The sequence below is a fragment of the Rhinoderma darwinii genome, chromosome 3, assembly GCF_050947455.1.
Source record: "Rhinoderma darwinii isolate aRhiDar2 chromosome 3, aRhiDar2.hap1, whole genome shotgun sequence".
In the NCBI taxonomy this organism is placed as follows: domain Eukaryota; kingdom Metazoa; phylum Chordata; class Amphibia; order Anura; family Rhinodermatidae; genus Rhinoderma; species Rhinoderma darwinii.
The window spans coordinates 148,992,811-149,017,755 of record NC_134689.1 but is presented as its reverse complement, the minus strand read 5'-3'; the positions used below and the strand labels follow the sequence as shown (position 1 = coordinate 149,017,755).

Here is a 24,945-nt window from a genome sequence, read left to right as displayed (position 1 = left end):
CGCAGCAGAATTCCAGAGCAATTCCGCCACGTCTGGTCATGCCCTTAGGCTAGGGCTCTACTGCGACTTTTCCAATTTTAACTATGGAGTTACATCTGCATGTGTATTGCAGCTGTCACTCGATTCATACGGAATATGATAGAAAAACATCTGTATGTCCCCGTATGAAATTAGAGGCATATGGCGGGACAGTAGGTCAGAGCACAAAAACACCTCAAATCAATGGGAGACGGAAAAAAAACACAGCGAACGGCCATTGCGTTTTTTGGCGCTGTTTTAGAAGCATTTTTTGGCAAAAAACGCTCGTGTTTTTTTTATTTTGCCTGTTGAAGACAGAGCAGTTGCAAAAAACGCCGTCAAAAACCGCATCAAAAACTGCTTGTGGTACTAAACCGCTTAAAAAAAACTGAGCTGATTTTTCCAGGCAGAATTCTCTGCCTGCAAAAAACTGTGTAAACTGACCCTAAAGGCCATATTGACTACAATGGGTCTCCTATTATGTCTCCGTAGTAAACAGAGCCGCAATACAGCAGTGTGCATGAGGCCTTCGGTTTTGTTCACATGTTGCGTTAATTGTTGTTAGTAAAGATTGCAGCAAAAAAATTACCATGTGTGGACACAGCCTTAAAAGTGGTGCTGTGACACACATGGATGTTGAGAACAGAGGGACCCTGACACTCTAGCCATTTCTGCAATTAAATAAATAGAAGTTACAGAAACCTAGTTGTGCTCTCACTAATAGATTACGGTAAGGGTATGTTCACACGCAGTGGTTTCAGACGTAATTCGGTCGTTTTATGCCTCGAATTACGCCTGAAAAAACACCCCTAATACGCCTACAAACATCTGCCCATTGCTTTCAATGGGAATTACGATGTTCTGTTCCCACGAGCCTTAATTTTAAGCGTCTCTGTCAAAATACGGCGCGTATAATTACGGCTCGTCAAAAGAAGTGCAGGAGACTTCTTGGGACGGTTTTGTAAAAGCGTTTTTCATAGACTCTATTGAAAACAGCTTAAAAAACGGGCGTAAAAAACGCAGCGAAAAACGCGAGTGGCTTAAAAAACGTCTGAAAATCAGGAGCGGTTTTCCCTTGAAAACAGCTCCGTATTTTCAGAGGTTTTTGGTCACTGCGTGTGAACATACCCTAACACACTTTCATTCCAATGTACATGAGCTACTTTTCGGTACTAGGATCCCTTAGTGAGTTTAAATGTATTACACTAGAGCTCTTATTTCTGTTTATACCAGTATAGATATATATACTTTTAATAAAGCCTCATGCACTGTATTACCGTACATCTCCCTTTTGAACAGAGCCGAAATAGGGTACTCTTAGAGGTGGAGCCTGAGGCCTAGTTCACAGTGAGTTTTTTGCAGGCGTAAAAATCTGCCTCAAAAAGCCATCAGGAATTTTGAGGCCGATTTTGACCTGCCAGCAGAAAGCTTGCCGTGTTTTTTGGCCGCAGCCATTGAGCTCCACGGGCAAAAACCGCCATGAAAAACGCTTACTCTGCCTCACATTGATGTCAATAGGAGGTCAGAGCTCAGAAACGGAAGCGCCAGAAAAAAGGACGCTTTTTTTTTTCCCGCGAGAGTCTTTATCTGCTCGTGGGAAAAAAAACGCCTCCGCCTCCCATTTAAATCAACAGGAGGTGATTTCGGGCTTTTTTGGCACGGTTTCCGCGTCAAAAACTGTGCCAAAAAAGTGTTCTGTGTGAACTCCCCCTTAGGCCTTGTTCACACGGCGCTAAAAAAACCAATGTGTAAATGCGTAAAAAACTAGCGTTTTTTTGCAAAGCGCTTTGTAATCTACAGGTTTTTTTGACGTGTTTTTGGCGTGTAATTATGACTCCCATTGACTATGGGAATTAGGCACGTTTTCGGCGCCAAGAATTGACCTTTTTGTACACAACGCGTTTTTTAAACATGCACGCATGTAAAAACCGCATCTTATGCACTGCAATGCATTTTTCCATTGATGTCAATGGGAAGCTTAAAGCATGCGTTTTTGATGCGTTTTTCGGCACATAAAACGCGTCAAACACTGTGTGAACAAGGCCTCACTGTACATGAGGCCTAAATCTGACTTCACTTTAAAGTAGACTTTCATGAGATTATGTTGAACATAGCTACGATAAGCTGTGTATATTACCCTCAGTGGGAAATGGCTCCACAGAGCACTGTTATAAACCTCTTGCACCATTTAAATGTATCGAATATACAGATTCTATCTGTTCATAAAAAGCTGAATGCTGTTTTTCAATACACAGCTTGGAAATAGACTGGCATCATGGTCCTGACTTCCTTACAAATGAACAGGGATTTTCAGCTCTTCGTCATTCAGGTAAGACATTTTTACCTTTGCTATTGCTGTGTACAGGTCTCTTCTGTGTTTGGTATTCCATTCTGTTTGCTTCTGAAACAAGCAGGTTTGAGTAATGGGCCTTATACATAGTTGCCAATAGTCCGAAATTTTCTGTGACTGTCCCGAATTTACAGAGACAATCCTGGCAAATTACTGTCCCGTCAACTCCGCCCCCTCATGTTCAGCTGTACCAGCGTCCTCAGGACTATCTACGCTAGTTTTTAAGCTACCAGTAGTGATCAGCACAAATCGTCTAGCCCTTTTTTATATCAGAGCTTGTAATACAAAGGGCTGGGCAGTTTCTCAAACCTGTATCTTTGGCCTACAGTATAGGGCAAATGTAGCATCCAAGTTGCAGGTATATTTAAAGAAGATATGACTTCAATTATAAGACCTTGATCCTTCATTCAAGTTTTTGTCAGCCTTTGCTCAGTTAGATCTGTTTCTGGGAAAGCTAAGTGACAGCTAATATGGTTGCCATTAAGCCCCCTAAGGTCCTGTTCACACAGAGCTTTTTGCAGGCAGAAATATCATCCATTTTTCGGCCACGACCATTGAACAACGCGGGCAAAAAACGCAGGGAAAAATGCTTTCTCTGCCTCCCATTGATGTCAATGGGAGGTCAGAGATGGAAGCGGCCAAAGAAAGAGCATGTTGCTTCCTTTTCGCAGGAAAAAAAAATCTTAGCCTTCGATTGAAATAAATAGGAGGCGGTTTCTGCGGCAAAAACCGCGTAAAAAAACTCATTGTGAGCAGGGCCATAGAGATTGTCAGAAGGTTTTCCCAAACCCTAGTGATAAAGTGACACATCACATACCTGTATACAACCGGATAGAGATACTGGCCACCAAAGTAGTTATCAGCTAAACTAGTGCAGAAATGTTTTGTTTGTTTATTTGTACGCAGAAATTCTTAACACTGTCCTGTCCCCATTAGCCACACCCACCAAATAAGCCACACCCTATAAAACACACTTACCAGTGTCCCTGGAAATATTTTTCAAATGTTGGCGACTATGCTTATATATGTTGCACTTTTACAGTATATTTGTGTCATTGTTATCTTTGTGTATCTGGTGTAATTTAGAAAATTAAAGCTGCTCTAAATGGTTTCCATGGACAACAAGGCAACTTTTTCTCCGAAACAGTTTTGATGTAAAAGTCCCAAGGTGCAAATGTATTGTTCGTAAATTCATTGCTTCAAAAACATATGTGCAAAATCACATACGTGTCATATGACCAAGTCTTACTGCTTATGAGGATGGGTAAAGAGTAAGCTATGTCTAAAAGTCTCTGAAACCTCGATTTGAGGTTAGTCACACACAGTTGGTTCTGGTTAGGTGTTTAAAAGGTTGTTCCCATTTTGGACATTTATGGCATATCCACATGATATCCAGCTCCAGGACCTGCATCTATATTGACAACAGGGGTCACCTGACCCCTGTCCAGCCTAATGAGGCGGCTGCCCATGAGCGCGTCTCTCTCCATTATGTTCTATTTGAGTTACGGAAACAGCCGAGCAGCGCTCACCAGGCGAAACAGGAGTCGGATGACCCTTGTTCTTGAAATAGGTGCGACTCAGAGAGCTGGGATCCACACCTATCGGACATTTATGGCATATCCTTAGAATATGCCATAAATATCTAAGATTGGGATAACCCTTTAAGTCACATAATAAATCAGGTTCTTAGTGCACCCAAAATTTAGTAGAGTAAGTATTATATAACACCAGAATACAATGGGTGAGATGTATTAGGACTACGCCAGTATTAATAAAAGAAATAGAACAATCTACAGGGTGGGCCATTTATATGGATACACCTAAATAAAATGGGAATGGTTGGTGATATTAACTTCCTGTTTGTGGCACATTAGTATATGGGAGGGGGGAAACTTTTCAAGCTGGGTGTTGACCATGGCGGCCATTTTGAAGTCTTTCGTTTTTTCAATGGGAAGAGGGTCATGTGACACATCAAACTTATCGAGAATTTCACAAGAAAAACAATGGTGTGCTTGGTTTTAACGTTACTTTATTCTTTCATGAGTTATTTACAAGTTTCTGACCACTTATAAAATGTGTTCAAAGTGCTGCCCATTGTGTTGGATTGTCAATGCAACCCTCTTCTCCCACTCTTCACACACTGATTGCAACACCGCAGAAGAAATGCCTCCCGATCTGACCCCCTTAGACTTTTATCTTTGGGGTCATCTGAAGGCAATTGTCTATGCTGCGAAGATACGAGATGTGCAGCAACTGAAACTACGGATACTGGAAGCCTGTGCTAGCATTTCCTCTGCGGTGTTGCTATCGGAACGTCGGAACGGAGCCCTAGCACAGTTGTCAACAAAGCCTTGCATGTTAATGATGACTCCTTCACACCCTCTCAGGAAGAAGCACATCTATGCTGTCAATGGTGCCGAAGCTATTTTTTCTAAACCAAGAGAGTTTGAGGAACTCCTATGTAATGAATGAAAACATCCTGACAGGTCATAACTGTTTCAAAACGTATAGATACTAAATATTTCTTTTCAGGAGGATTTAGTTTCAAGATGGACTGTTTCTCCTTCAGTGGATCCGCCTATATTCCGGTTGTCCTTCAGCACACTTAGTGATTCCCTAGACAAAAATTGGACTCCCAGGCCAAGTTTGCCTTCATGGTGGCAGGTTCTGTCCTGCACACAGCATCGAGTATCTTGCAAGAGGAGCTAGCTTCTCGCTTCTCAGGTTGTTCATGCTTCAAAATTCTTATTTAAGGCTGCCCCTTAGTCAGCCTGTTTTTCTGCCAGAGCATCGGCTAATTTAATAGCTATCCGACATTCAATTTGGCTAAAGTCTTGAGCAGTAGACCCTGCTTCCAAAAAGTCCTTGTTGGAACTTCCTTTTGTTGGGGCAAACTCTTCTATAAACCTCTCTTTGAAATAATTTCTGAAGCTTCTCGAGGGTTTCGGTCCTTTACTAACTTTTCCTTTCAAGTCATTTTTCCTTCCAGGGGTCAGACAAGAGATCTAGCCGTCCCATGGACTCAAGATGCCATCTTTCAAGCCTAAGCCTGATTTGCAACGGTGTCCAATTCCCCAAAAGCCCTCTACTTCCAAGTCATCTTCAGCCTGAAGGTGTCTTCCTACCTGAGTCTGTGGTTCGAGTTGGGGGGGGGGGGGCATTTCTTTCCTTTCAGGATGTATGGCTTCGGGAGGTGGTGTCGACGAGGCACAGAATATAATTCTTGACCCTTTCCCCAGGACGGTCAATTTCTGTCAACTTCACGTCGCGTTTCTCCTTTTTACAGGGTGTTCTTTCCCTTCTCCTACTCATCTCAGCTCCCCAGTTGGAAATGTTTCAAAGGTTCTACTCTAATCACTTCACAGTCCCCCAAATGGAGAGATTAGCCAGATCCCACCTAGATCTAAAGAAACTGAACTGCTTCATTTGTGTTCGGTTTCGCATGGAATCCCTGCGGTCATTGGTCGCATCGCTGTAACCAGGATAATTCCTTTCCTCCATCGACATTCTCAATGCCTACCTCTATAGTCCTTTCGCAAGGATCCACCAGTGTTTCCTCCATTTGGCTATCCGTTCTCAGCATTTACAGTTCGTCACCCTTCCATTCAGTCATGTGACGGATCCTTCACCAAGGTCCTGACCACTCTAATGCACTACTCTGCGGCAAGGGACTTGCTATCATCTCTTTCCAGCCTCAATATCACCTTGAACACATTGAAGATATTCGGGTGGATCATCAACAGAGAAAAGTCTTTCCTAGTTCTGGCTCAGCACATAGAATTTCTGGGAATGATTTTCAACACCAGGACAGCCAGGGTTTATCTCCCGTTGGACAAGGTCAAGGCCATCCGAGCTGTACCTCATCTTAAAACGTCCTAGTCCATCAGGTTCTGCATGGTGGACCGATATGCAGGATGGTACTGACCTTGCAGTATGGTTCGACCCTCGAAGCCTTTCCTTATGCGCAATTCCACACAAGGTCTCTCCAACGGGCGATTATTACAAGCTGCGACAAGTTTCACAGGCACAGGTTGATTCTCTTACCCTCCCGAGTTCTTCAGGAGTTGATATGGTGGAAAACTTCCCTGACATTCTTAAGGGCCGCTCCTTCCTTCCCCTTCAATGGCTAGTCATATTGACGGATGCCAGCATATCTGGGTGGGGAGATTTTTTTGGCCTCCACATAGTACAGGGCTCTTAGTCTCAAGAGGAGACAACCTTACATATTAACCTTCTTGAATTGAGGGCTATCTTACTGACCCTCTCCCATTGGACTCCAATTCTCCAAGGTTGTACAGTCAGAGTACAGACCAACAACTCCACGGAAGTCACCTATCTAAACCATCAGGGTGGCACCAGGAAGCACTGTGTGTGTCCTCTCTGATCTTCCACTGGGCGGAGAATCACGTGCCACCTCGGTCCATGTACCGGAAGTGCACAATCGGGCAGCATACTTCCTCAGTTCAGATGACTGGATCAGGGGGAATGGTCCCTTTATCCAGAAATCTTCTTTTAGATTTTCCAGAAGTGTTGCACTCCAGATGGGGATCTCTTCACGTCCCGTCTCAACCACAAGGTACCAGCCTACGTGGCCAGGGAGCGGGATCCTTGGTCACCTCTTTGGGAGGGGTTCTCTCACAAATAAAACTGACTGTTAAATTTAAAAAAAAAAATGTAATGCTCACCTTACCACTTATTTTCTTCACTCCAGGACCCCTCAGCATTACGCAGCTAATATAACGTACTGACGCCGGGCAGTGCCAGGATGTTGTATGCGACTCAGCACTGATGACCTTAAGTACTGCATCGCATATAAGGACCTGACGTTGCTTGTCAGGACCTTGTATAATGCTGGAATGCTGAAGGGAGGGGAGGGGAATATGTTTTTTTTCTATTTTATCAATGATGGGGGAGAATGGATTGCGCATGTCAATATCTGTGGGTTTGTGGACCCACTGGGTCGTACCGCCGTAGCAGTATAGCAGCTGGCCAAACAGGGTACAAAGTCAATGTCTATAGTTCGGATAAAGGAACCTGTGGCAATTCAGACAGTAGCGATTGTTTAGGCTCAGATGGAACTCTGGCAGCAGGAAGACAACAGGTGCGGTGAAACACAGCGGGTGTAGCAGGCGACACAACACGACTCCAACTCTGTACAGCATAGGAACACGGAAGCATGGGATACAGGTAGCAGGAACGGGAACACTGGGAACTGGAGAACACTTAAGGGACCATTTGCAAAGAGTGACATGGGTAGGTACAAACAATGCTCAGGCAATTAAGGAAGGGGCAGGGCGCTTCTTATAGTCCAGTGTGATCTGGGAGCAATCAGCTCAATCTCACACATGTGTGCGCTCTGGCTCTTTAAGGCTGGACTGAGCTCGCGCCTGCACCCTAGTGGTCACTGCGGGACAGGACAGCCGCATCTACTGGCATCTCTGGAGAGAAGGGCGTCGACAGGATGAGAAGAGTTTGTGGTCAGCGACCGTGGACGTTACAGCGCAAGGCTGACCAAGAGAGGCATTCGCCTCTTAATAAATGTGTTGAATCTTACTACAGCTTTCTTTCTATTAAGACTGGCATTTCATTCCCCCCTTAATATCTTAAAAAAAATATTTGTAAAGTAGAGTTTGCAAAAGTATGTAAACTGCATGTGACAGTAAATTTTTCTTAGTTTTTTTATTGTGGATAAGAAAATGTTACACAAAACGATAGTATGAACAAAGTCACAGGCTCAGTTCACACTTCCATCAGAGTAGCCGACAACAGTTCTGTCAGATTTTATGGCAATAGACCTGCATGCAGCATTATTACCATCAAAACTATGGAAACACCATGACGGAACCAGACAGACTCCATTGTAAGTCAATAAGGGTCTTCGTTAGTGTCCATCGTGCGGTGGTTCCGGGACGGAAACCACAACGCAAGTGTGAACATAGCTTTATTATTGGGGCACTTTTATTAAGATTGATCTACCTCTGAGCAATACTCCAGTTAAAGAATTAGGGTAGCATGCAACGTATTCCTTGACATGGTGTGTGCCTGTTGGGAAATATGACACATTTGGCATCGTTCACGGCTATTTAGTGGAATTGTATTGATATACCACCCCCGGTTTCTTGTTTTGTTACACTAAGTACTAATGCTGAATGGATAGTGCGAAGTACCTTCATACAATGTAGCACATTGATTTCCTAACCAAGCATGAAATGTATCACGGTGAATAAGTATTGTGTTTTGTTTAACGCCCATTTTCATAAAAAAATTTTGAATGGAATTCATTTGTGTCAACGAAAAATGCATTAACTGTGGTTTGTGTTTCTTGGATTGTACATACATTCCTTTTTTCTAATTATTGGATAAACTGAAAACTGCTCCCATGTTACTGCTCACCCTCTTTGGAATGTCAACAAAGGGAGTGCTGCTGATCTGCATGTCATGAGAAACCTGTGGTTATTCTTCAGAGATGGTTAAGATTGCTTACAGTTTTGTATTATAAAAAAAATCAGCAGCACAACCACAGGATTTTTCATCCAACAAACGATGGGGGTGCAGCGAAGTCAGATCCTGGCTTAGCATACCTTACCTTTCAAAAGCTTCACTCCAGAATAGAAAACGTCTTCAGTTGGTGGTAAAACGTTGCATCATGGGGGAGGATGTTGCTTGGCCGGACATGTGAGCGGCAGCAGGAAGAAGGAGCTCCCGCTACATATCGCTGGTCCCCGGGCACCACTAAGCAGTCGGAGCTGACAGATTGCAGCTCCGACGTTCCCTATCACTCACTGCCACTATCGGTGTAATTATTATGGAGGGCAGACAGGACAAACGCTCTAAGGAGCTGGCGGGAGCAACGGACCGGGCCAACCAAAATTGCGCCAACACACCTGCATCAGGCGCCGGAGCAAGAAAGGGGACAGCCGCTGGAGCTGCTGTGAAGCTGGCAGCATTTGCTAGGGAGTACCTCATCACTATGAGGCACTCCCTGTGGATATGGCTGATGATCTGGAGGAGGAGGATGGTGGAACTGTGGATGATGCCCTGGCTACTGCTGATATCAGCACTGTGAGTACTAAAAACTCCCCAGTACCCATTTAGAATGAGAGGGGTGGCTTCTGGTGAACCTACCCTCAAGGATGTATTACATGCTGTGACCCAATGTAATGTCTCATTGGACTCTAAAATGTAATCTTTCAGACAAGAACTATCCCTTATGTGACACGATCTGAAAAGGTTAATAAATGGTTGGTAGAGGTGGAGGGCCGGGTGAGTGAGGTTGAAGATAAACTACCCTCCTTGGTCTCTGACAGCCGAAAAAATGCTCAACAAATTGCCACTTTGTTTGCTAAAACTGAGAATCTGCAAAATCGCTTAAGGCGCAATAACGTCAGGATACTGAGCATAATGGAGAATGCGGAGGGGATTAATCCTAACGCTCATTTTGAGGACTGGCTTAAAAATCTATTTGGCCCTGAAGTTGTATCCCCGCTGTATGCGGTGGAACAGGCGCACAGAGTTCCTTCATGACCTTTACCACACGGGGCTACTCCTACGCACAGTTCTCATTTAATTGCTCCATTATAAGGATCGGGACGCCAGACAACGACCGGATATTGCAGTCAATGGCCAACGTATTGCTTTTTACCCAGATTTCTCGGCAGACGTTCAAAAAAGGAGGGCGCAGTTTCTCGATGTTAAGAGCCGATTGAGATCTATGGATATACCCTATGCGATGCTTTACCTGGCTTGACTTAGGGTTGCAGCAATGGATACTATGCATTTTTTAGAAAATCCTAAGGAGGCGGTTTGGATCAAAATTAACAGCGACTACGTCAGGCGGAGATGAGCTGATTCTGCATCTCAAAATAAGAATGTGCCCTTAGGACTCCCCTGAGTGTTTAAATGGAGTTTACAACAAAATACGTGCTCCTATGGCCCAAGGAGCACATGTATCCTTTTAAGGGCGAAAGGCCCGTTGCTATTTGTTAGTGACTCTTTGACATTCTCATGTCTGGTTACAGGAAGGACTGGTGCCCTGCATCGCTCTCTGTTCTTGAGCGAATGCGGTTTCAAAGTTGTGCAGTTATTGTTGTATTTTCTTTCTTTTTAGTGGGGTTTTTGGGAATATCTATATGCAATGGATCTTCATATAATATGGTTGCAATATGTATGATTCTTTACTGTTATAATACTCTATGGTATTGTTACAATGTTGTGTAGAAATGGATGCCTTGATATACTTCGGATTTATCAATGTCGGATAAGTTTAGTACAGTAAGCTGGAATGTGCAGGGCCTAGTCGATCAGACTAAACGATTTGCACTATTTGACTGCCTGCGAGCGCACGGTCCGGTGATTATCTGTCCTCAGGAGATGACCAACATGTGTATATCACTCTACTTATTCTGGGAATTCTAGAGGGGTTAGTATAATGGTCCACAAATCCATTCCAATTATTTGTATTGCATCCAGAAAGGATCAGGAAAGTAGATATGTCTGTCTTTACTGGAAAATTGATAATACTAAATATATCTGTAAATATCGGTACATATTCTGTAATGACGGGGAAGGGAGACAGACAGGTGAGCCCTAATCTACCCGCCACTCAGTCCCTGCCTACTTGCAACGGCCCATCCTAGGCGACGGCGTACAACTGGGCGACGGTCCCTACGCTCAATAAGTGCACGACAGACAAACAGACATGGGTACACAGAGGCTAAGGGAAATGGGGCAGTTGCCCACGGCAACACCGTGAGCAACAAGAGAATTGAACGAGCCGAGTCAAACCAGGAGTGTACGAGGTACCAAACGCAGGTCAGGAGAGTAGTGAACAAGCCGAGTCAAACCAGGAGTGTACGAGGTACCAAACGCAGAGCAGGAGAGTAGTCAGTAAGCCAGGGTCAATATGAAGCAGGGACAAATAGTTCAAGCAGCAGAGCCAGGAAACAGGAGAATCACAGGCAAAGGAGGAGCAGGAAGTGAGGGTATAAATAGACAGAGGGCGGGAGCTAGCTCCGTCTGGCCAGGCTGTGATAGGCTCTCCCACTCCTCAGCCTCCCAGCCTGATTGGTAGAAGGAGGGGTCACTCGATCAGACTTAGGAGCAGGTGCAGACTGACTAACCACGGGCGTCGACACAGAAGCTGTGTCTGGCAGATCCTTTACAGTACCCCCCCCCTTTTATAAGGGGCCACTGGACCATTTCTAGGTGGACCTGGCTTATTGGGGAACCGAAGATGGAACCTCCTGAGCAATACTGCAGCGTGAACATCACGGGCGGGTACCCAAGTCCTCTCCTCAGGCCCGTATCCTCTCCAATGGACCAGGTACTGGAGAGAGCCTTGGACATCCTGCTGTCCACAATCTTGGCCACCTCGAATTCTACCCCTTCAGGGGTGAGAACAGGGACCGGAGGTTTCCTCGAGGGAGCCAAGGACGGGGAGCAGAGTTTCAGGAGGGAGGCATGAAACACGTCGTGTATTCGAAAAGACGGGGGTAATTCCAGTCGGAAAGAGACAGGGTTAAGGACTTCAATGACCTTGTACGGCCCTATATACCGGGGAGCAAACTTTTTGGACGGGAATTTAAGGCGCAGATTTTTTGAAGACACCCACACCAGATCCCCGACCACAAACAAGGGGTTAGCAGAACGTCTTCTATCTGCCTGAGTCTTTTGTATGCTCTGGGGTGCCTCTAGGTTCTTCTGAACCAGGGCCCAGGCTGTGCACAGTTCCCGATGAACGACATCTACCTCAGGATTGTTGGAACCACCAGGTGAAACGGAGGAGAACTGTGGATTAAAAAGGGGGAGACCCCTGACGAGTTACTGACCCGTTATTAAGGGAAAATTTGGCGAGGGAAATGAAGGAGACCCAACCATATTGACAGTCAGAGATAAAACACCTTAAATATTGTTCTAGAGACTGATTAGTCCTCTCCGTTTGGCCATTAGTTTCAGGATGGAAGGCTGAGGAGAAGGAGAGATCAATGTTCAACTTTTTACAGAAGGCTCTCCAAAACAATGAAACAAATTGTACCCCTCTGTCAGAAACAATATTGACAGGAACCCCATGGAGACGCAGGATGTGTTTGACAAACAAGGTAGCTAACATCTTAGCATTGGGTAGTTTCTTGAGGGGCACAAAATGGCACATCCTTACTGAAGCGGTCTACTACAACCCACACCACCGACTTGCCTTGAGATGGAGGCAAATCGGTGATAAAATCCATGGAGATAAGGGTCCAAGGTCTCTGAGGAATGGGCAAAGAACATAGTAAGCCCGCTGGTCGGGACCTGGGAGTCTTGGATCTAGCACATATTTCACAAGCGGCGACGTAGGCCTTAACGTCTCTAAGCAACCCAGGCCACCAATAGTTTCTGGCAATGAGATGCTTGGTACCCAGGATGCCTGGATGGCCAGATAGTGCAGAGTCATGATTTTCCCTGAGTACCCTTAGCCGGAATTGCAGGGGAACAAACAGCTTGTTCTCAGGAATGTTCCCGGGAGCTGAACCTTGATCAGCCGCAATTTCGGAGACTAGGTCACAATCAACAGTGGAAATGATTATACCTGGGGGCAAAACACAAGCAGGATCTTCCTCCGAAGGAGGGCTGGCCATGAAGCTACGCATCAGCCTTATATTTTTAGACCCAGCCCTATAGGTGACCAAAAAGTTGAATCTAGTAAAAAAACAACGCCCATCGAGCTTGTCTCGGGTTAAGCCTCCGGGCAGATTGTAGGAAAACCAGATTCTTGTGGTCGGTAAGGACCGTTACCTGGTGCCTAGCCCCCTCCAGGAAGTGGCGCCACTCTTCAAATGCCCATTTAATGGCTAAGAGTTTGCGGTTGCCAATATAATAGTTACTCTCAGTGGGCGAGAACTTCCTGGAGAAGTAGGCACAGGGACGGAGATGGGTGAGGGACCCGGTACCCTGGGACAAGACAGCACCCACTCCCAACTCGGAGGCGTCAACCTCCACGATGAATGGCTCCATTTGGTTAGGCTGAATCAGCACTGGGGCCGAGATAAAGCACTTCTTAAAGAGGCTCTGTCACCAGATTCTCAAATCCCTATCTCCTATTGCATGGGATCGGCGCTGCAATGTAGATAACAGTAACGTTTTTGTTTTTTTTAAAACGTTCATTTTTGGCCAAGTTATGAGCTATTTTATATATATATGCAAATGAGGTTTGAAATGGACAACTGGCCGTTTTTTTTTCGTTATGTCCAACTGGGCATGTATTGTGTTTTTAACTGGGCGTGTTTACGTGTATGACGCTGACCAATCAGTGACCAGTCAGCATCATACACTCATCTCCATTGATTTACACAGCAGCGATGTACAGCCACATAAACAGAGATTAACGTTAATCAAGTGTCCTGATAATGAATACACATGATCATCCAGCCTGGACGTCATGTGTATTCAGAATCCTGACACTTCTGACTCTTTTCTTTGAGATTTCTAGCAAGTGAAATTAAATCTCATTTACCTCCGTAATCTCGCGAGATTTCGCTTCTCTTGCTCTGTTTATGTGGCTGCACATCGCTGCTGTGTAAATCAATGGAGATGAGTGTATGATGCTGACTGGTCACTGATTGGTCAGCGTTATACACGTAAACACGCCCAGTTAAAAACACAATACACTCCCAGTAGGACATAACGAAAAAAAAAACACCCAGTTGTCCATTTCAAACCTCATTTGCATATATATATAAAATAGCTCATAACTGTTATCTACATTGCAGCGCCCATCACATGCAATAGGAGATAGGGATTTGAGAATCTGGTGACAGAGCCTCTTTAAGGACCTCAAATGCCTGGACCGCCTCTGGAGGCCAGTGGAGAAGATCTGCACCTTTGCGAGTAAGATCCGTAAGAGGCTTAGCGATGACCGAGAAGTTAGCAATAAATCTCCTGTAATAATTAGCAAACCCCAGGAAGCACTGTAACGCCTTCAGGGAGGCAGGTTGGACCCATTCAGCCACAGCCTGAACCTTGGCAGGGTCCATGCGGAATTCATGAGGAGTGAGGATTTGACCCAAAAATTGTATCTCCTGCACCCCAAAAAAATGGTATCTCCTGCACACCAAACACACATTTTTCGATTTTAGCAAACAGTTTGTTTTCCCGAAGGGCCTGGAGCACCTTCCTGACATGCTCAATGTGGGAGGACCAGTCCTTGGAAAACACAAGTATGTCATCAAGGTACACTACAAGAAATACCCCCAGGTAGTCTCTTAAAATCTCATTTATAAAATTCTGGAAGACCGCGGGAGCATTACACAACCCAAAGGGCATGACGAGGTATTCGAAATGACCTTCGGGTGTGTTAAACGCAGTCTTCCACTCATCCCCCTCTTTGATGCGGATAAGGTTATAAGCCCCCCGTAAATCAAACTTAGAGAACCATTGGGCCCCCTGAACCTGATTGAAGAGATCAGGAATCAAAGGAAGGGGATACTGGTTCCTTACAGTGACCTTATTCAAGTTTCGGTAGTCAATGCACGGCCTAAGACCACCATCCTTCTTCCCTACGAAGAAGAAGCCAGCACCTACAGGAGAAGTAGGGGGGCGAATGTAACCCTTGGCCAGGCATTCCTGGATATACTCTCTCATGGCCTCACGTTCGGGACAAGAGAGATTAAATATCCTACCCTTAGGGAGCTTAGCTCCTGGTACCAAATTGATTGCGCAATCGTATTCTCTATGAGGAGGTAACACTTCAGAGGCCTTTTTAGAAAAAACATCAGCGAAGTCCTGAATAAACTCAGGTAGAGTGTTCACCTCCTCAGGGAGAGAAATTGAATTAACAGAAAAACATGACGTCATGCATTCATTACCCCATTTGGTAAGATCCCCAGTATTCCAATTAAACATGGGATTATGCATCTGCAACCAGGGAAGGCCTAAAACCAAATCGGACGATAATCCCTGCATCACCAGTACAGAGCACTGCTCCAAATGCATGGAGCCAACAAGGAGTTCAAAAACAGGGGTATGCTGCCTAAAATGACCATTAGCAAGAGGAGTGGAGTCGATACCCACTACCGGGACAGGTTTAGGCAAGTCAATCAATGGCATAGCTAGAGACATAGCAAATTCCACAGACATAATATTAGCAGAGGACCCTGAATCCACGAAGGCACTGCCGGTAGCAGACCTACCACCAAAAGAGACCTGAAAGGGAAGCAAGATTTTATTAGGTTTCATATTTACGAGAAATACCTGTGCGCCCAAGTGACCTCCCCGATTATCACTTAGGCGTGGAAGTTTTCCGGCTGCTTATTCTTATGCCTAGGACAGTTGTTCACTTGATGCTTGTCATCCCCACAGTAGAAGCAGAGACCATTCTTCCTGCGCAACTCTCTACGTTGTTGGGGAGACACGGAGGCCCCGAGTTGCCTAGGTTCAACCGAGTTTTCCGTGGAAGAACGAAGCAACGGAACCTCGGGAGCCATCATGGGGGGGGGTCAAAGGAGAAGGCACCAAAACGTTCAAGTCGTCGTTCCCTGAGACGTCGCTAAAGCCATAACCTGATCTAGGGAGTCAGAAGAGGGATAGCTAACTAACAGGTCTTTCAGGGCGTTCGACAGACCCAATCTAAACTGGCACCTCAAGGCAGGGTCATTCCACCGAGAAGCTACACACCACTTCCTAAAATCAGAGCAGTACTCCTCAACGGGTCTCTTACCCTGACGTAAGGTCACCAGCTGACTCTGGGCAAAGGCAATCTTGTCAGTCTCGTCATATATGAGCCCGAGAGCAGAAAAAAAACATCAACAGAGGAAAGTTCAGGGGCGTCAGGAGCCAAGGAGAAGGCCCATTCTTGGGGCCCGTCCTGGAGCCGGGGCATAATTATACCCACTCGCTGGCTCTCAGAACCTGAGGAGTGGGGCTTTAAACGGAAATAGAGCCTACAACTCTCCCGAAAGGAGAAAAAGGTCTTCCGGTCCCCTGAGAACCGGTCAGGCAACTTGAGGTGGGGTTCAAGAGGTGAGGTGGGGGGCACTACCAGGGTAGCATCATGCTGGTTGCCCCTCTGAGCCAGGGCTTGGACCTGTAGGGAGAGGCCCTGCATTTGCTGAGCCAGGGTCTCAAGGGGGTACATAGTTGTGTCAGGGACCAGGGTAGAAAAGGTATATGGGCCTGTGATTATGTAATGATGGGGAAGGGAGACAGACAGGTGAGCCCTAATCTACCCGCCACTCAGTCCCTGCCTACTTGCAACGGCCCGTCCTAGGCGACGGTGTACAACTGGGCGACGGTCCCTACGCTCAATAAGTGCACGACAGACAAACAGACATGGGTACACAGAAGCTAAGGGAAATGGGGCAGTTGCCCACGGCAACACCGTGAGCAACAAGAGAAGTGAACGAGCCGAGTCAAACCAGGAGTGTACGAGGTACCAAACGCAGAGCAGGAGAGTAGTGAACGAGCCGAGTCAAACCAGGAGTGTACGAGGTACCAAATGCAGAGCAGGAGAGTAGTCAGTAAGCCAGGGTCAATATGAAGCAGGGACAAATAGTTCAAGCAGCAGCAGAGCCAGGAAACAGGAGAATCACAGGCAAAGGAGGAGCAGGAAGTGAAGGTATAAATAGACAGAGGGCGGGAGCTAGCTCCGTCTGGCCAGGCTGTGATAGGCTCTCCCACTCCTCAGCCTCCCAGCCTGATTGGTAGAAGGAGGGGTCACTCGATCAAACTTAGGAGCAGGTGCAGACTGACTAACCACGGGCGTCGACACAGAAGCTGTGTCTGGCAGATCCTTTACATATTCCTCCTCTGATGTACTGGGTCGATGCTATTCCAAAAGTTCCGATTCTAATGGTGGGAGATTTTAATAATGTGATACAACCCTATTAGGTCCGTCTTCATACTGAAGGAACCTTGACGCCAGAATCTTTATCACATTTTTGAGTGTTAATGCAGGAATTATCGCTGATTGATTTATGGTGTACGCGATATCCAGGAGAACGCCAATTTTCCTGTCATTCTAGGTCACACGATTCCTTATCATGTATCGATCTAGCTATGGGATCGCCCCTTATCTTGCAGTCCTTAATATCAACTGATTATAATTCTAGTGTTCTCTCTGACCATTCAGAATTGGTACTGACCCTCCAGCCATCATTAAGTTCCACTGCTGTGCAGCGTCTTTGGGCCTTTAACCCCTTAAGGACGGAGCCTAGTTTGGGCCTTAGGGCTCAAAGCCCATTTTTCAAATCTGACGTGTTACTTTATGCGGTAATAACTCTGGAATGCTTATACCTATCCAAGCGATTCTGAGATTGTTTTCTCGTGACAAATTTTTATTTTTCTAGGATGTAACAAGGCTTAGAACATAAGCAGCATGTTTTGAAGAAAATTTCAAAAGTACCAGTTCAGTTCTGAAGTGGCTTTGAGGGCCTTCTATATTAGAAACCCACATAAAACACCCCATTTTAAAAACTAGACCCCTCAAAGTATTCAAAACAGCATTTAGAAAGTTTCTTAACTCTTTAGGCGTTTCACAGGAATTTAAAGCAAAGTAGAGGTGAAATTTACAATTTTATATTTTTTTTGTCAGAAAATCCTTTTCATTCAATTTTTTGCTGTAAAACAGAAGGTCTTACCAGAAAAACGCAACTCAATATTTATTGCCCAGATTCTGGAGTTTTTAGAAATATCCCATGTGGCCCTAGTGTGGTAATGGACTGAAGCATAGGCCTCAGAAGCAAAGAAGCACCGATTTTGATGCCTCCTTTTTATTAGGCACCGCGTCCGGTTTGAAGAGGTCTTGTGGTGCCAAAATAGTGGAAACCCCCCAAAAGTGTCCCTATTTGGCAAACTACACCCCTCAAGGAATTTATCGAGGGGTATAGTGAGCATTTAGACCCCACAGTTTTTTTGCTGCATTTTGTGGAAGTAGGCTGTGCAATTGAAAATCTAATTTTTCCGATAAAAGGTACACATTTTTAATTTTTACAAGGAATAAAGAAGAAAAAGCACCCCAGCATTTGAAAAGCAATTTCTCCTGATTACAGCAACACCCCATGTGTGGTCATAAACTGCTGGTTGGACAAACGGCAGGGCTCAGAAACGCAGGAGTGCTATTTGGCATGTAGATTTTGCTGGAATGGTTTCTGGGAGCCATGTTGCATTTGTAGAGCTTCTGTGGTACCTGTACGGGGGAACCCCTTAAAAGTGACCCAATTTTGGAAACTAGACCCCTTGAGGAATTCATTGTAGTTTTCGTCGTGGGGAATGCGACTTTTTGATCAGTTTTTATTCTATTTATTACGATGTGTGGTCACTAAAAACACAGCAATTTTTTATTCCTTTTTTTTTATTGATTTTTTTTTACAGTGTTCATAGTGCATTATAAAGGACATATTCACTTTATTCTGCGTGGCGATACCATATGTTTATAGTTTTTTTTATGTCTTATGGCGTTTGCACAATAAAATACTTTTTATAAAAAATCAATTACTTTTTGTGTAGGACCCACTAGGTTTCCGTAGATGGCGTAGCCGGAGGCCATTGTTAGGCGTCCGGTTGCCATAGCAACCATCGGCGCCTGCTATCATATCATATGGTGGCTATCATGGTGGTTTAAAAAGTCAATTACTATTTTTCCATCAAGAAAGCGGTGTGTGGGCTTGTTTTTTTGCATAACAAACTGTAGTTTTGATTAGTACCATTTTAGGGTGCATGCGACTTTTTTTTATCTCTTTTTATTCTATTTTTTGGAGGTGAAGTGACCAACAAATTGTGATTCTGGTATGGTTTATTATTATTTTCTTTTATGGCTTTCAGCGCGCGGGATAAATAACAAAATGCTTTTGTAGTTCAGGCAGTTACGGACGCGGCGTTACCAATTATGTATAGTTTATTTATTTATGTATTTGTTTTAATAATAAAGGACTGAGAAAAAGGGAGATTTTTTAAAGTGTAGCTAAATGTTCGACAAACTTCTGACATGTCATAGTGACATGTCAGAAGTTTGTCTTGGTGGGGGTCCGAGCACGGAGACCCCCACCAATCGCTAGAATGAAGCAGCTGAAGCGTTCGTGTGAGCACTCAGCTGCTTCGTTTCTGTTCGGCTTTTTCCGGAAATAAATGTATCGGTGTAACGGCCTCATAGGCTTTCTCTCTGGGTTGCTCCCTCTGCGGGAGTGATATTGCAGTGGCAGTGGCCGCTATGTGGTGCTGCAACAGATAGAGTAGGGACCCACTTTTAAGAGGTCATCGTGAAGTGGCAAGTGGGCTTATACAGTTTGATCAAAATGTTTACAAATAATCTCGTGCTCATATTTATAAATTATGCCTAACGGCTTAGATCAAAGTATATAGTGGATGTGCGGTCCATGTCTCTAGTTTCTCACTAAGTGACATTATAGTAGTTATACCTAAGACCCCCTTTTGCCAGACTCTTACCTGCCAATATCGTTGCTCACTACTGATATTAACATTTTGGCTACCCGTTTATATTGGGTCATTTCCACAATTGTTCACTCGGATCAATTGAGCTTTATGCCTGCTCGATCTATAGCTATAAATGTCCGCAGATTGTATTTAAATATGCAAATCTCTATTGATAATTCTGACGATAGAGTAGTATGTTCCCTAGATGCCGCTAAGGCCTTTGATAGTGTGGAGCGTGTATACCTTGTGAGAGGTTTTGAAAATATTCACGGTAGTGGATCAATTTCTATCTTGGGAACAACTGCTGCATGATGGTCCTACGGCCAAAATAAGGGTCAACGGGTGACAGAGTTGCCTCTTGTTTCCCCTGCTCTTCGCGTTAGCTATAGAACCCCTATCAGCTGCTCTTCGGGCTCACCCTGATGTTACTGGTTTTCGTCGGGGTGATATGGAGGAAACAGTAGCGCTTTACACAGATGATGCTTTATTGTTCTTGGCGGATGCGTGGAGGTCTTTAAGTGTAGCTATGGATGTTATAGCAACTTTTGGAGGGTACTCAGGATTAGTTATTAACTGGTCCAAATCTACGCTATTACCCTTAGATATCATTCATAATGATGATGTTTATGCACACTCCAGCTTGCAGATTGTCACATCTTTTAAGTATCTAGGAGTGGTGGTATCACATTAATTGTCAAACTACGAGAAACTTAACTTATCCCCATTGATAGGTGGATTCAAACAAAAAATGATAGCGTTTTCAAATTGCCCCTATCTCTGGTGGCTCGAGTAAACCTGATTAAAATGATCTGGGTGCCACAGTTACTTTATTATTTACATAATGCACCTATATGGCTACCATTCTGACTTTTCCATCACGTTAATAGATGTTTTCGAGAGCTAATCAGGTGTGGTAAACACCCCAGAATTAAACTGGAAACTGGTGGTTTGGCTCTTGCTAACCCTTGGGTATACTTCCTATCAGGACAATTGCAGCAAATATGTGGATGGGTGTCACGATGCGGGGTGTGGACCCACTGGACTGTACCACGCAGCGGAACGGCAACTGACCAAACAGGTAAGTACAGAATCTATAGTCCAGAGAGGGTACCTGTGGCAACTTGGACAGCACTAAGGCAGGCTCGGCTGGGAACCAGGCAGTAGGTAGACATCAGGCGTGGCGTAGCAGAACAGGCGTGGTATGCAGCACAACACGACAACAGCTCAGCACTGGACCGGTACTGGATCTGGATAGCACGGGAAACAGGATACAGGAACAGGGAACACTTGGAAACTGGAAGACACTAGGGGACCATTAGCAAGACAAACTTTGGGAAATGAACAACGCTCAGGCAAAGAACAAGAGGGCAGGGACCTTTTTATAGCCCAGTAGCCTTATGGGCTAAATTGCAGATTTCATGCAATATGCGCGCACAGGCCCTTTAAGGCCGTGCACGCGCGGGCGCGCGCGACCTCCGGGACACAGTCTCGAAACCAGGAAGTGAGTGCCGGCGCCTCACAGGAGGATGACGCTGCAAGGAACTCAGATGTCCATGGCAACGGCCAACGAGGGGTAAGTCAGAACGACGGGCCGTGGCCATAGACGTTACAATGGGATAGTGCAGAAGCAGACTCTCGTTGGACGCAGATAAGTTTAACCGGTTAAGGACTAGGCTGTTTTACAGCTAAATGACCAGAGCAAATGTCACAATTTTGCTATGCGCTTCTTTAGATGACTATAACTCTGCAGGTGAATAAAGTTCATCTTTGAATTTTGCACTCTTTTTAAAGGACAGATAGGGCTTTGTTTTAGTGGCATTTGTCAGTATATATCATTTTTATTTTTTTCTCTAAAGTGGGCAAAATTGGAAAAAAATGCAAGAATTTAGCAATTGCGTCAGTTTATGATAGCATTTCACACATAGTATGGACCACGGACAAAATTAATCTCCTTTCACATTCTTCCACTTCTCCCGTGCATGGGAATGCCAAATATGTGTGCTTTATTTACTGTGCGGGCATGTGCCAGGGCTTGGCATAAAAGGAGGCTTTTTGGCCTTTTCGGTCCAGGAATTTTGCATTTGATTTTATAGCAGCATATTGTTTTCTGGGGGGCGTAATGCAGCTGAAACATTAGAATCACCCCGTAAATGACTTCATTCACACAAGTAGACCCCACAAGGTTTTCTTCAAGGGGTTTATCATATTTTTAGAAAGTCCAGTTTTCTTCTGAAAGTTTCTTGAATAAGATGGAACAAAATAAAATTAGCAATTTTTTTAGCAAATGCGTCAGTTTATGATAGCATTTTTCACACACGGTATAGTCCACGGACAAAATTCATCTCCTTTCACATTCTGCCACTTCTCCTGTGCATGGGGATACCAAATATGTGTACCTTTATTTATCACATAGAGATGTAGGATGTCGGACGATAGAAGAAGCTTATTTCACAAATCGCCTTTTTTCAAAGCTGGTTTTACAAAACTCAACAGAGTTTCTATAACACTTCCAAAATATCTGCTCTTGAAGCAGAGATCCCAAAATATTCATCTAGGGGTATAATGGGAATTTAATTTTTTGGGCTTTTCTAAAATAAGAAATTGCAGATATATGCAAGTGGAGCTCTCCTGCAGATGAACTTTAGAAAATATGCAAACATGACATGATGGACAGAAATATCGGGAATCTTTACGGTGCCCGTCTTTTCTGCAGACGCGGCACTTTTTCTGGGGGATGCTTCTAGTTGGTGTTGGGGGAATACGAGTGATGAAATGTCTTTCAGTCAGTCGCGTGACATCCTCAGACTGGGGGCATTCTCTGGTGTCCTGAACATCAAATATGAGGCCTTCGATAGTTTTCTCCTGGAAATCCAGATATGTGTCTCTGCCTCTGTTTTTATATAGAGCACAAATGAATTGTGGATTGCCACCTGTAACAGATAAATGGCCACTTTTTTGTACCAGGTTTTTGTTTTGCGTTTTACTAAATACGGCTGTAAAACCTGGTCGCTTAAAACCACCCCCCCCATGTACTTGTTATGTTCGGACACGCTCACTGGTTTGTGCTTGTCCGATGTTGCCCCTCTTTCCCTCACTGCCACTGTTCCTGCGGTATGAATCGTTCTTAGTACATACACATCTTTGCGATCCCTGTACTTGACCGCCAGCAATTCCTCAGATGTATAAGCACAGGAGTACCCGGACAAAATCAAGGGGTTTGAATCCAGCGCTGTAGAAGGTAAAACATGCCATAACAGCCATGATTAAGGACGTCTAACACGTCTGAAACGCGTAGGCTCTACGACCGGACTGAAACTCCTTCCTGCACACCAGGACTCCATTCCTTTGGACCCTTTTAATTTTTACTACCAGTAAACTTGGAACAAGTTTCCGTTTTACCCTCTACAGCGCTGGATTCAAACCCCTTGATTTTGTCTGCCTTCCATACATCGTGCGCCGACACGAGGATCCGAGCGACGTCCACGACACACAAGCTACGTGTCAGGTGAGCTGGAGGATCTCTCTCCCCATTTTCTCTCCACAGGAGTACCCCTTTACCATGCGCTTCCCCACTAATTTCTGCAGAAAACCAATTCAGTTTTTGCGCATGGTACCACATGCTCCAGTCCTTGCAGCATGCAAATGCCTAAACAGGGGCACACTGGAATAAAAATTGTCGCAGTACAGGTGGTACCCCTTGTGAAGCAGAGGCTGCATTATCTCCCACACGATCTTACTGCTGGCGGAAAGATCAGGGGGGCATCCAGGAACATTTATTGTACGGTCCCGCCCTTCATAAATCCTGAAGGCGGTGGTATATCCTGACCCGCTTTCACACAATTTGTAAAGCTTAACGCCATATCTTGCCCTTTTGGAAGGTAGATATTGGCGAAAGTTAAATCTTCCATGGTAGTTGAGGAGGGATTTGTCCACGCTTACATTCTGCTCAGGCGTGTAAAGTTGCAGGAATAAATTATTGAGGGAATTTATTAGCGGTCTTATTTTGAACAACCGATCATGGTTTGCATCGGTACTTGGGGGGGCCTGTGCGTTGTCATTGAAGTGGAGGAACCTCATTATTGTCTCATAACGAGACCTGGGCATTACTGCATAATACACTGGGGTGGCTTGGGCGGGTCTTGTTAACCAGTAAGACCAAATGGAGGGCTTTTTGACAATACCCATATTTAGGGTGAGCTACAATTTTTTTTTTTAATTCCTGCAAATTGGTGCGCGTCCAATCTCTGGCATGGGTGGATGAAGATTTCTGCCTTATATACTGAGCGGCATATAAATTAGTTTCGTGGACAATCATATTTAGGATGTCGTCAGTAATAAATAAATGGAAGTAATCCATTTGGACAAAATTTGTATTGTCCACAATTATGCCAGGAGTGTCAGTAAATCTGTGGATTCTAGGCCCAAAAGATGGAGCATGTGCCCATACAAGAGACTGAACTGTAGGAACCAGGCTGTCCCGTGCTACAGCGCTACTAGGCCCTGCGCTACCATGTTCTGCAGTTTCAACTGCGTCAGTGAGAACGTCCCCTGAAGATGAACCTGAAGTGACACTATTATCGTCACTACCTAAAACAGGTTCCAACTCTGACGCCATCTCTGATGCGCTCTCAGACTCAGACCACAGCATGGCGTATGCCTCCTCAGCACTAAAAAACGTCCTCGCCATAACGTCACTAACACTAACTAAACAAACTTTTTTTTTCTTTTTATAAACACACAAACGAACAGGTATATTATATATATATATATATATATATATATATATATATATATATACACTACCGCTAACAAAAAAATAAACCTCTATTGCTATATATATTATATATATATGTGGATATATATATATATATATATATATATATATATATATATATTCCCTACCTGCCTATTCTAATATAATAAAAGATAGAAAGGTAGATAGATAGAATAAAAGATAGATGGATAGATTGTATAGATCTATCTATACAAAGAGTGTATTTAAATGTAACACTGTATTTTTTTTCACAGTGTTATTCTGGCAGCAATTCTCTCAAGTATCTTCTTCTCCTCACATTGAAACAATGTGTGAGGAGGAGAAAAAAGGCAGGAAATTTGCTGCCAGAAATTCCAAAATAAAAAACAAATGTGATCGCTGTGATAGGTTTTCATAGCGA

The 24,945-nt window shown here is 44.5% G+C and overlaps 1 protein-coding gene across 2 annotated transcripts in view; it reads left to right on the top strand.

Annotated features, from left to right (window-relative positions):
* Window positions 1-24,945, top strand: part of NTN4 (netrin 4) — a 341,311-nt gene that overhangs the window by 287,080 nt on the left and 29,286 nt on the right. For both annotated transcript variants that reach the window (XM_075856856.1, XM_075856857.1), the window contains one exon: window positions 2,274-2,347. In XM_075856856.1, coding sequence (XP_075712971.1) covers window positions 2,274-2,347 — 74 coding nt within the window. The remainder of the gene's footprint in view (window positions 1-2,273; window positions 2,348-24,945) is intronic.